General features: G+C 36.6%; 1 protein-coding gene across 1 annotated transcript in view; it reads left to right on the top strand.

Annotated features, from left to right (window-relative positions):
* The window catches only part of arhgef6 (Rac/Cdc42 guanine nucleotide exchange factor (GEF) 6), a 53,136-nt gene that overhangs the window by 17,060 nt on the left and 23,150 nt on the right, over positions 1–12,926 (top strand). Inside the window, exons 5-11 of the mRNA XM_038289523.1 lie at positions 1,055–1,259; positions 1,523–1,575; positions 5,139–5,233; positions 7,937–8,032; positions 8,661–8,783; positions 11,728–11,866; positions 12,554–12,613. Coding sequence (XP_038145451.1) covers positions 1,055–1,259; positions 1,523–1,575; positions 5,139–5,233; positions 7,937–8,032; positions 8,661–8,783; positions 11,728–11,866; positions 12,554–12,613 — 771 coding nt within the window. The remainder of the gene's footprint in view (positions 1–1,054; positions 1,260–1,522; positions 1,576–5,138; positions 5,234–7,936; positions 8,033–8,660; positions 8,784–11,727; positions 11,867–12,553; positions 12,614–12,926) is intronic.

Raw genomic sequence — 12,926 nt, 5'->3', positions numbered from 1 at the left:
CTGAACACTGTTCTTTAAAATACTTCAGATGGCTGGATAATTGTTTTTTCTGAAGTTATAAACATCTAGAATTAACCTGCAGATAATGTTATATGATTTCTTTTCAACAAATTTAGAGACACCCAGATACCAATTGCATAAATGCAAATACCTATATGTGAAATGCATTAACACTAGGAAATCCCTCTAGTGTTTTAACTTATAAACACTCGGATGAACCGGTATGCTCATTTACTTGCATAAATGGAGTCAATCGCGTAATTCTTTCTTTCCTTTTTTTGTTCAAAGCTACTCAAATGATTAAATAACGTGCTGCTCTTTCTTTGGGTTTGTTATAGCCCTCTTTTCTTTTTTTACCTGTCAAATTGATCCCAACCAGAAGAATGTTGACCTTTGTATTGTAGATTAATAAAATGTAATATATTCAAAATGCCGTACTAATTCAGTTGGTCTAAAAATAATCTTAGAGAATTTGTCCAGGATTAGTGTGATTTACATCAGTCCAAATGCATTCAGATTGTAGAGAATTGATGTTACTCTAGATGGGAATTCCTTTTAACTTTTTTAATTTTGTCTGTTTTTCTTAGTATGAGCACAATTTTCATGCTTTGATTGAGCATAATCACTAGACGAGTCAATAGTTTTTAAGTAAGGGGTCTTTCCCTCTCTCTATACCAGTCAAAGGGTCGCCAACATAATGTTTCCTCTTGAGCATATCCAGAAGTATAGAATGAGCTCTAAGTAATCTAAACATTGTTGTAAGCAGGCCTTTTTTACTGATTCTTTTATGTAATTCAGAGATACTCCACACAATTAAATTCCAGCCTGTCTCTTAGAGTAATGAGTCCACATAAATTACACAACGCTACTTTCTTACAGGGACAGTCTCTGTTGTAATGGATCAGTTTTGCATAGCATACTGCCTAGATATGGAAACATGGGCATATGTGTATTTATCCACGCAGATATGACTGAATAAATACTCAAACTATGGTGTCACTTTTTTTCTTTTATCTTTTGCTGTTGACCGTAACTGACCCTGGTCTTTGCACAGGAAATGTCTGAAAATGGTGGCGGCGGGCAGGTGATGGTGAAAGCCCGCTTCAACTTCAAGCAAAACAATGAGGATGAGCTATCCTTCAGTAAAGGTGAAGTGATCCTTGTCACGCGACAGGAGGAGGGAGGATGGTGGGAAGGGACGCTCAACGGCAAGACGGGCTGGTTCCCCAGCAACTACGTCCGAGAGATCAAACCCTGTGGTGAGTCGGGTTGCTCCTCCCTCTCCATAAAGCCTTTGTACTCTTGTAGCATTGGTGTTCATTTTTCTTCATTTTCTGTACTTAATTTCACCTTAATCTTAAAACGTCAGTAAATTTATAGAGCTTTTTTTTTTTTGCTCATAACTAATATTCTTTCACTAAAGATTGATTTAATCAGAGAATGTTAGATCAAAAATATTGACATATAAATGTTGTTTGGAGTGTAAAGGTGTTTTCGTTAATATCTCCTTATTTCTCTTCAGAAAAGCCTTTATCTCCTAAAGGAATTCCTCTGACCAAGAACTACTACAGTGTGGTGAGTCTTCTGTCAAATGTAATAAAAAAAATGCACAGTTGGGGGGTAAAATGAATTAGCACACATATGAACACCACAGTGGGATCAAAACCATTGCTCTAGGTCTTCAGATGGTAGATTGCAACAGTTTATGAAACTGTTTAGGAATTTAAAGCGGTCTCAAATACCTTGAAATCATCTGTCTCACTGTGCAAAAATATTTTAAAAAGTGTAGGGCGAGCCTAAAAATTTGAACAAGTACACTTTACATGTCCCTCAATATGCTGGGCTAAAGCCCCTGCTTGTCAGCTGCCTCTTCCCACAGTGGAGCCTGGCAGGAGTGTGCAGGCAGATAAGCATGATGACTAGATTAACAGCTATGGTACTTTTACTTGTTGGGGAAAAAACAGAGATGATATGCTCTACATTGAAGCAAAGCTGCAATCTTAAGCTTAAATGATGGTATGCAGAGGAGCGGCGTGAGCAGTGCATACACAAGAGTGATGTAAGAATGCTTATAGACAACTCTTTTTTTCCACAGATTTTTCAGAAAATAGTTAGTTTTAACAAATAGGTAAAAAAAAGTCTTTTTTTTTTTTTTACAAACATTCCCTACTGCACCTTTAAAAGCCACCATAGGACCTATAGCAGCTTCTTCCTACCGTTGATGTAAATGTACATGTACTGGTTTAACTTAATGTGTGCAAGGAGAAATGTTTTGCCACGAGAGAATGCAAATGAATACTTTTGCAAAAAACATTTTGGAACACATGAGTCTATAACTGAATTATTTGGAAACATTGACATAGGACATATTTGGAATACACCAACTACAGCTTTCCGGGAAAATAACTTCACACTGCGAATGTGTTTCCATCAATATTTTTTTTGTTTATTTTGAAGTTTTGCATCAGAAGAGCTTGATGGAAACAGCTTAATTAAAATCTGCTAAAAAGGAAACGGAAACGCGTTTTTCGATTAGGTTCTAACGTAGCGAATATTTACCTCACATGACCGATCAGCTGTTTCCCCAGCTGCTCACACCCTCATTGCAGCATTAGAGTAACACTTCTCTCTTTCAATATCTCTGGATGGCAAAAACTATTGCCAATAAGATCTGATTTGATGAAGAAGGTAGCTCCTGACTGATTAAAACACATTTATTAAAACCTCGGTTCATCACTAATCTGTAGGGTGTGTTCGGTTTCAGCAGCTGCATCCTCCAAGTACCCCTTCTATCTGGAATGGATCCTTTGACGTCCTTGAAAATAAGGAGGCCGGAAGGTTTTGGATATGGATTCAAACAGTTCTAGCCTTCTCCAGCATTCACTGCCTGTAACCCTCTGTCGCCTAGCAACAGTAATAGTTGAAACACAAAGCAGGCAAAGAATGGATGCCGAACTTCTTGCTACTGTTCTGGATGTTAATAACATTTTCGAGGAGTTTTAGCAGCAGTATCATCATCATCATGTATATCATATTTATAGTCCCCACACTGCAGATATATTAGAATCTGCGCTTAAATTGCAGCCAAACCAAATATCCGCCACATATCTGACTCAATAACCGTTTAAAAAAATTACTTTCATTCATTTCACATACTTGTATTATATTAAAGTGCACTTACAATATTCTCCACTGTTTGGCGTCATTTATCTTTTTCCTCTGAGCACGGAGCAGCCGGCTTGCTTGGACTCGCAATGAATCATGGGATACCCAAGGCTATGTAGGATACACAGGAATCGTCCTTCAAAATGAGCAAAAAGAAGGTGGCATTCATCTGTCACATAACGAGGAGTATTCCAACCTGAACAGGCCTTGGCGCCACGCTATGACGTAATCGACCGACACATCTTGCCTTCAGAGGACGCAGCCACTAAATGCAAACTCGACAGTAGTTTGCTAACTGTACTTCCTATTTACCATAGCGAATCGTAACGCCAACATTTGATGACATTACGCATGCATCGCCTCATTAATTTGCTCCAATATATAAAAAAACAAAACAAAACAAAAACGCTGCTTCTCATGCATAAAGGTGGATGTGTCTTGGAATGGGATTGCTATACAGCAACAGGATCAGGCCAGTCTACCATCATAGACGGCTTTCTCGTATGTCTTAGAGGTTGTTTGAAGAAAAATGTGAGAATATTTGTCAAGAAAATGTATAGCTGCATCCTTTAATATGACGAACCAAAACATACCAGTAAATCCATCACAGATGGGCTGAGAATTTAAACTGCTGGGTCCTGGGCCTTGTCAAAGCACAGAGCTTTTTGTCTCAAAGATCTGCCAAGACACCAAATAAGTCACAGCCATAGTGGTCATGGATATGCCGACAGCTCTGAGATAGAGTTTTGAATTTTTTAAACATAATTTATATCAGCTTAGCACAATGTTTTCATCCTATACTCAATTTGACAACAAGCCTAAATAATTTCTTTTTCATATAATGTTAGTTTCAAAACTCTTTACAGTTGACTTTTGACACAGGCTTAATGTCCCACTAAGAAAAGATGGAGAACCTTCACTGATGTAATTTCAGTAAGAGAGGGATAACATTGCTATTAAGTTCGAGACTTATCTTAGTATTAGTCACCTAAAAAAAACAAAATCTTTCTATTTTCCACAAATGGATAAAAAAATATATAGGATTATACTTTAATTTTGATACATTGGCTGATATGCAACTGAATATTTCTAGGGGTGTCCTATTTTTTTCTAGCCTGACGTAGTCCGACTCAATTCTAGTCAGAATATGAGTCTGATGCTGCTCCATAGAGCTGTAATTATGGGGCGTGTTTCGAACGAACCAGGAAAAAAAATGCCTCTGCACTCAATTGGATAGACCTACAATCAATAAGAGCAACGGAGTGCGTGACGTATGTCAAGCGAGGCATAGTTGTTGTCCACAAAAATCAAAGCGTGCAGTTTCACGCCTAGAATAAGAAGATGAGACTTGATCGCGTTTCTCTGTTCCTCTTTTAAAATTAATTTGCTGTCGATATCTTCTAGAACAGACCTAATAGCAGAATCTACTCACCCAAACTCTCCAGCGGCAGCCATTATTGTTGTCACCCTAGCGCGCTTTGGTCACGTGGTTGATTACGTTACTGTTGATCATCTGTCCATCATCGTATAAAGTCCGCCCTGACAATTTGATTGGATCACCTGACAGTGGGCGATAATACTCGCGCTACTATGGAGCAGAGCCAGACCGAACTTCCCCGAACTCAAACCTTGTGGGCGGGACTAAGTTCTGACTGGCACCCAGGCTAATTTTTTTCTCCCACATGCCTGAAAATATTACCCCATTGGCCGTTATTCAAAACATGTTACTTAGTAAATATCTATTTTTAATTCAGTTGATAATAGTGTTCAGCTTAAAACATAGTTTATTTCTGCCATGTTTCCCCCTTTTCCTCTTTGAAAAAGAAAAGCAAAAAACTATTTAAACTGTTTAATCTAATATATGTGAATTCACACTTCATCACTTTTTGTTGTGTTCCTTAAAGTTATTTTCAGGCCACCCTAAGTTTTTATGTGATCTGATCATTTGAAATGTTCTGTTTTTTTTGTCATAGGTGGTTCAGGATATCTTGGAGCATGAGAGGGAGTTTGTTAAAGAACTGCAAACAGTGCTCACTTCTTACCTGCGACCTCTGCAAGCCAGCGACAAGTAAGGGCAAAAGCACGAGATGGGTTCATTACCAAAACTTGGATGAAATGTTGTTGGGTAGTTAACAAACTGTTATCTTTCTTTTGTCGGTATGTTTATCACAAATACACTCTTTGTAAATTTTACGACACAATCTTTAACCTGCAGTTTTAAAATTTTTAAATGACCAAAGTCCAAAATTGGATAAGCAAAATTTTACGACTTTACTTAAGAATTTTATTTGTCCTCTATGCAGAAATTCTCAACAACTTTTGGTCCTGTTGAAATGTAGAATATAAACATCAGGGAGCTTCGAAATGAAATAAATTTAGCAAGAGTCGGTTCTGTGAAAGCAGAAGTTGTGACAGTTCGCTGGTCTGAGGTCTGTCTAAATATATTACCATTGAAAGAAGACAACTATGCAATGACTTCAGATAAGTGTTGAAATTATTTGAGCCCATCAATCTAAAAATGCTAAAAAAAAGCCTCTTTCAATTAATCTAAAACCCATTATCTTACAGAGAGAAATATTATTTACAAGTGGAAGTATTCACATTGGCTCCCAGTCTTTCAGAAAAAGGGACGTTCCAGCAAGTTTACGCAGAAGTTAAGATGGGCAATCCTAAGCAGAAAAGCGAAAAATATAGAAAGCTGTAACTGTAGAGTCCTTAATCTGTATGTTAAAGTTTAAATGTGCTGTTGAAGAAAAAACAAAATAAACCTATCATCAATTGGAGAACAGTTTCTATATAAGGTCTACTGTATGTTCTGCAAAAATCTACTTTTTTAATTAGCCTTTAGCTTTTCTTAAAGCTATTCCTTTACCAAAATCATGCATCAAGTGTTCTTTCCCTTGGAATATACATCTATTAATCCTTATGAGGTCTGCCATCTGAGCAGCAGCTCCTTCCTATCCTGAGAAAATGAGCAGCTGGAGAATATCTACTTATGAAGGCTTCCTCCAGGAAGCAGCTACCTTAACTGGGCTGTGCCAGCACTTTAAACAAACATCCACTTTCTCTGATCACGAAGGAGTGATGTGAGGCAGAGCATTATGATTTAGGCCAATTTGGCTTTTTTAAATGTTAATTCGCAAAGGGCTGGAAATGTGTTGTGAATATCTTTTTATTGTCGGTGAGGTATCTCAGACTGTTCAGCCTTTAGAAATGGTGTTAGATGGCAAGGTCATGAAGTGGGCGACACTCAGATGGGGGGAAAAGTGGCTTCGCTTTGAGGGCAAGAGATTTTCTTCTGGGTTGAAAACTATTTAATAGCAAATTAATTATTTCCCCATATGTTTCCCTATAGGTTACTTGGAAAAACCATAAAAAAAAAGCTTATTATAGGCAGTGTGAACTAGTTCAAAGTTCAGTTCACACATTATAAAATGAACTAGTTCAGTTCATAATTCAAATTTTTGAACTAAGTTCACATTTTCAAAAAATGAACTAGTTCAGTTCTTTTTTTTTTTTTTTCATATATTGCTCAATTACACCATAGCCTACTGTAGAACCACAGACAGCAATTATTTTATCAGTTGTAACTCTGAAGCTGCGCGTCAGATTTCATCTTCATATCCAGTTTTGAATCCTTATCCAACCAGGGTTTACATTAGCATTGAGGGGACAGCATTTCCCCATTGTTGCTTTAACGCTTTGTTGCTGTTCATTCACTTCACACTAGTAGCAGCTGCGGCTTTCACCCCTACAGTATATTCTCAAAAACATCAGGAAAAATGTGCTGCTTGAATGGTCTTTTTTATGAGGAATTATTAAAAGAAAAACAGGAAAGTAGTCTTTAAGGTGCAAATGTTTTTTTTAATTTTAATATTTTTTTCAATTTGAAATTCCATTTGAGTACATACTAAAAAGGAATACTGGAAAATTATACCAGGCAGGTTTAACAAACAAGTTACATGAATAGTAAAACCCTCAAGAACATTTTACTAACACAAACTGAGGGACCAGGCTGAGGTAGGAATTTAAGGTTTCTGAAGTGCGGATTTTTTTACTGAAAGCCGGTGGGCAAAGTTTGCAGAGAAATGTAAGATTGTTGCCATCATCCTCACCGACCACCTGGTCATAAACCTGTTTTAAGCGATCATACTGCTGCTTTGTCGCCTCCACGGTCGCCTCCACGCTGCTGTGGCTTCCACGCTGGTAGCTGGTGTTGCTAGATTGGGTGTTTTCCCCACTACATATTAAGGCTTGTTTACGGTTTGATTTAGCCGGGGTTTCGCCTGGAGGACTCTATAGAAATCTGGCAACCTATTGAACAGAGTGGAACTGAGAGAGCGTGCCGTTCACAGACACCAGAATGAACGAGTTCACAATAACGTTCATCAGGCAGTAATGCAAAAGCAAAAGCAAAGTTGTGGCTTTAAGTATTGTTTTACAAGCTGCTGAAACATTGGATGTAATTATTTTTAACAAACCACTTCTCCATTTTGATTCAGCTAAAAAAAAAAAGAAAATGTCCTACACTTTTATTCAGCTGAGGTTGTTTTAAACTAACCTCAAACGCAGTGAGGACCATTTTCCATCATATTCTCCAGTGTAAAACCTCAGGAGGGACTCTTTACAGTGAGGGTATTTGTTGCTTAATTGAACATGTTTGTGAATAGTCAGTATTACTTGCGTTCAACTTTATAAAATGTAGGAAATAGATCACAAATTAGAAAAAGTTGATTGTTTTCTGTGTTTATTCTCCTGCTTGCATGTTTAGGTTAAGTAGTGGAGACAGCGCCACCCTGTGTGGGAATCTGGAGGAGATCCTCAGCTTCCAGCAGGGCTTGTGTTTAAGTTTGGAGGACTGCACCAAGTAAGTAATGGAGGAAATGGTTTGAACATCACTGATTCATCACTTCCAACTGTTTTTTAAAGTTTAATAGACCCAGAAGGCTGGGAAGTTAATGCGATCATTCCCTGTTTTGTAGTAAGGCTCATTTCCTTTTATGTGCATTTACCGCCGTAGAGTTCTGCAAAGCTTCCCACATGTGTTTATGTTTTTGCAATCACTTCCTTCCCCCAGACATCACTGCCTGTTAATCTGTGCAAACGCCACCTTGTAAAGTCTTCACAGTTGCTGCCATGTTGGACAGATTTCTATGTATAGTCTCTTCTATGTATAGTCTATCTCTATGCAGAGAGGGAATTTCCCCAGTGTGGGATAATAAAAGGATTTACATTAAATTTTTTTACATTGTTACCAACAGGCTGGTGCCAGTCTAATCTGCCTCCATGATGAAGTCTTTCTTCATTATGGGTGCAGAAATCATAGCACATTTTTGTCATTAAAGTTAGAAACATATTAAGAAAAAGTTAAATGTTAAACTTTGAAAGCTAAGATTATTCAAATGTTTTTGTTGGTTTCCATGTTTTTCTTCTCTTAACCCAGCCCTCAGTTTCTTCCCCTTCCCATTTTTACCTCTGTTTCTCTTATTTTCCAGAGTTGCTGAGGGCCAGCAGAGAGTAGCAGGCTGCTATCTAAATCTGATGAGTCAGATCAGGAGCCTGTACCTGAATTACTGTTCGAGCCATCCCTCAGCGGTCTGCATCCTTACTGACCACAGGTCAGCCCCTGCACACAAAAACAGTACTGTACTGTCACTAAAAGGTCTCAGTATTAAACTACTGCTCTGGTTTTGATTTAGTCTCTAAATCTCCCACATTCTGTCACATATAAATTCTAATTAATTATCCTCATACCTTGAGGCCTTTCAATTCTTCTCTAAAAAAGTTTAAGATTTAATACCATCTAATACCATTAAATACCATTTAAATACCATTAATACCGTATTGCCATTTCAGAAGAGAAAGGAAATCGATATCAAAAAACATTTTTTGCTGTATTTTACTGATATTTGCAGTTCGTTTTAATAAACTTAGAAACCTAAACAAAAAACAAAAAACATAATGATACTTAATGATTGGTAAAAATCTGATGATTTCATGTTAAGGATTAAATATGTCCAGTGTGTTTAGCCCTCCTGCTTTAGCTTTAAATGTGAGGTTTGCTTGCATAATCTTTCCCTTCCACTGTTATCATAATTGGACAAATACATACGCCCTGTGATGCAGGGAAGCAGTGAATCCTATTTTATCCAAGACTTTCAAACAGCATTAAACTTTGCTGCAGAAACAGTTTTGCTGCATGTTTAGGAACTAATAGACAAAACATTTGCATTACATTATGCCCTATTCAGCTTATTTATTTTTGAAATAGTTTTTTTTTAACATAGCTTTGTTTATAACTACTAATTTAAACAGTTGACTAAAATGTACTGACAGGTATGGTGACACTTGTGCTTTAAACATTAAGAGACTCTAGTTGTAAACGCACTCTAGTCATATGCTGATAAATGCAGTAATTCGCTTATATAATGTTATTTCAGTCTTGTTAAGTCATTATATTCACAAAGTGCTGCTTTATTTATAGAATATCATATGATAGATACGCATAAAAAAAAAGAAGAGGCATCAATTTAACAAGATTTAAGTAAAGAAAACTACTTTTAATACACTGAATTTTATAAATTAGCAAAAAGATTAAATCCAAGTTAGATTATGAGATAATTTTACATGATACACTATATAAAAAGACACATCTTTATTTAACTTATTTTAGATCACACTTTATATTTTCAGTTTTAGGGCAGTTCAGATTGCCAAAATTATTTCTATTTGCTTTGTGCAAAAATTAGAAATTTTTTTTTTTTTTTTTTTTGCTCTTTAAATTCAGAAGTTTTCATATGGAGTTTAACGGTCTCAACGTTTTTCCTATTCTGTTCAGGCTTTGTGAGCTTTCAACAGGTTATTTTTAGGTAGATTTTAGTTACATGGAGCTACGCAAACACGCTTCCACATGTTTAATATAATTGGAAAAGTCTGGTTCATACAATGGCAGTAAGATCGATTTATAAACACCATGTGAATCTACCATTTCCACTGAATTTCAATGAAACCTTTTCTAAACTTCTGATTTTCTGCTGAAATGAAAGAAGATTAATGCTTTTTCCAATTATATGATGACTGTTTTCTTTTATGTGGGGGGGAACATCTGCTATTGATATGCTGTAGTTCTGCCTTTATCCAGAAGATGTCAGGGTATCCTTCTTTAAATGCAAATTACTTTTAGCTTCCTCTGAGGCACTACAGAGGGGCTTTGTGATTAAATGCTCCTTCTCTTCTTCTAAAATGCTTCATTTAGTTGTTGTTTTTTTCTGTATTTTTATTGTAAATGCCTGGATTCAAAGTGATTAAAGAATAAGCTAAGGTCCAGCCGTGATGGAGGGGTCTTACTTAACATCTATATGTCATGTGAAGCTCTGTGTTGAGCAAACCCACACACACACTGCTTACACATGTCGAGTTACACACAGGAAGTTGTCTGTTGACAGGATATATAGAGTTGCGGTTATATTGAAAACCCGACAGGCAGCTTTTTTCACAGTAAGCACATTTTCTTTTCCTCTCTTATTGCCTTCTTTGCTCAGAGTTACACATTGGTGCAAGTTGGCAGAGATACTGCAGGATTCTTTGCTACTTTTTTTCTTTGGATCATGAAAACTCATTTTGTTCCTTATGCAACACATAAGGACAGTTGCAGGGAGTTAAACTTAAGCCCGCACAATAAATCCAAATTCTGACTTGCACCTCGTTACATGATTGCTGGTTATAAGATCCTTCTTTTTCCAAATTGCTTCTTTCAATTTAGTGTTTGAGTCTGCCAGAAGATTTTAGAGACTTTATCCAGAAGCAACTAAGGATGCACCAATCGACATTCTCTCACTTCTGATACAGTATCCTGGATCTCTGCAGATCCGGATGCTTTTCCAATACCGGAGATGTGGAAAAATGGCATCCTGTAAACTAATGTGCAAAATAATGGATTCAAATTAAAATCATTTAGTAAATCAAAGAAAGATTTTTTTGAATTCAAGAGATCATTAATTTGAAATTCTTATGGAAATAGGCTCAATGGATATGCCCCTATGAATCTGAACATCTTATCTAGAATTTCCGCCAACATCAGGGCTGATACTGATATTAATATTGGATCTGTGCATCTATAGAAGCAGCAAAACCTTTTACTAAAGAACTATGTTATGATAATTTATCCACGCTGTTCATTGGAAAGTCTTTTCTTTTTGGCAACTGACTTCCATTATGCCCTTCGACTTCTATTAGTCACATCCCTTGTGTGCAGAGTTTTCGCACCTTTGTGCATACCACAAACCATACCAGTATTTATACGGTGGAAACACTACTAGACATCTATACATATTGACAAATACACAGTGACTGATTAGTAATAGTTTCAATTCTCACAAATTAGCTGTTAATGCAAAAACATGGTGTATGTCTGCATTAACTATGATGACTAACAGTGAAAAACTGAAAAAGCAAATGCCAAATTTATATGGTGAATGTACATAAAATCACTTTTTTTATCACTTTTTATTAGAATGTGCTTTTTCATTAACAATACGATGGGGGTTTGTGTGTTTTCTATAGTGATGAACTTGGTAAGTTTATGGAGAGCCAGGGAGCAAGCACTCCAGGAATCCTGACTCTGACCACCAGCCTCAGTAAGCCCTTCATGAGGCTCGACAAATACCCGACACTGCTGCAGGAGCTGGAGAGACATGTGGAGGTACACATAAATGTCTAAAAGAAAAAGAAGAAATACAAGTCAAATTGTGACGTTGAGGGTGTTGTAGTTTGATGTAGCTTTAACTAAAGACAAATTCTAAAAGTTTCCGATATTTGTAAGAATCAGTATTTGTAAGCCATGTTTACCTAACTACTGATAATTTAAGTAAGTCTAATAGTTAATTAGGTCTTACAGATTGTGGTGTAAAGGAATATTAATTAAAGACAGGAAAATATAAGCAAGCATTCAGTATTCAAATACTCAATGTTTGATATTTTTGTCTTTTTTATGTGCAAACCAGGAAGTTAGATCATCTATATTTTTGCCAATTCCCCCCATGCTAATAAATAAATTAAAATTCCCATCACCCTATGAAGTGAAGTCATTTTTTATTAGGGTGGAATATAGATGGGGATAGAAGAGAAACAGGCTCCCTACCATAATGGATCATCCACTGTGCTACATAACAGTTGGCTTGAGGTATTTTTATATTTTAACACTTTATTTGTCTGTTGTTAAAACTAAACCCAAGTATCAGTACAAGGCAATATCCCACTGATAATGAGCTCTTCCCACAGGATTAGGTTTGTGATAGCAGGAGAGTTGAAAGAAATGCTGGCTCAACTATTCCTTACGTTTATTCAGATGTTTTGTTTGTTTGGTTTTTTTTTTGTTTTTTATTCCCAGGAAGCTCATCCCGACTATCCGGACATCATAAAGGCAACAGCAGCATTTAAGAACCTAGTGGTAAGCCATTAATCCTCCGTTATTTATTGGGAGATCTTGTTTTCATGAATGCACCTCAAACCCTACTCGGTTTGTAACTCTGTTATGATAGCTTTTTTTTTTTTGTCTCATCTTTCTTCATTACTTCCGTAATTAAAACATTCAGTGTACTAGAAGCCTGTGTGAAAGGGTAAAGTAGAAGAATAATTTAATGCATCTCGATGGGAAACCTGACAAAATGTGCAAAAAGTCTATTTATATCATCAGGACGCTTTTGACAGGATTGAAACAAGCGGTGCAAATGTGTCAGTATATGCTTAGGTTTTCATTTTTT

Source organism: Cyprinodon tularosa, unplaced genomic scaffold (assembly GCF_016077235.1).
Source record: "Cyprinodon tularosa strain WSP-4 unplaced genomic scaffold, ASM1607723v1 ctg27, whole genome shotgun sequence".
Lineage (NCBI taxonomy): Eukaryota > Metazoa > Chordata > Actinopteri > Cyprinodontiformes > Cyprinodontidae > Cyprinodon > Cyprinodon tularosa.
The sequence above is the reverse complement of the archived record's forward strand: the minus strand, read 5'-3'. Positions and strand labels throughout refer to the sequence as shown.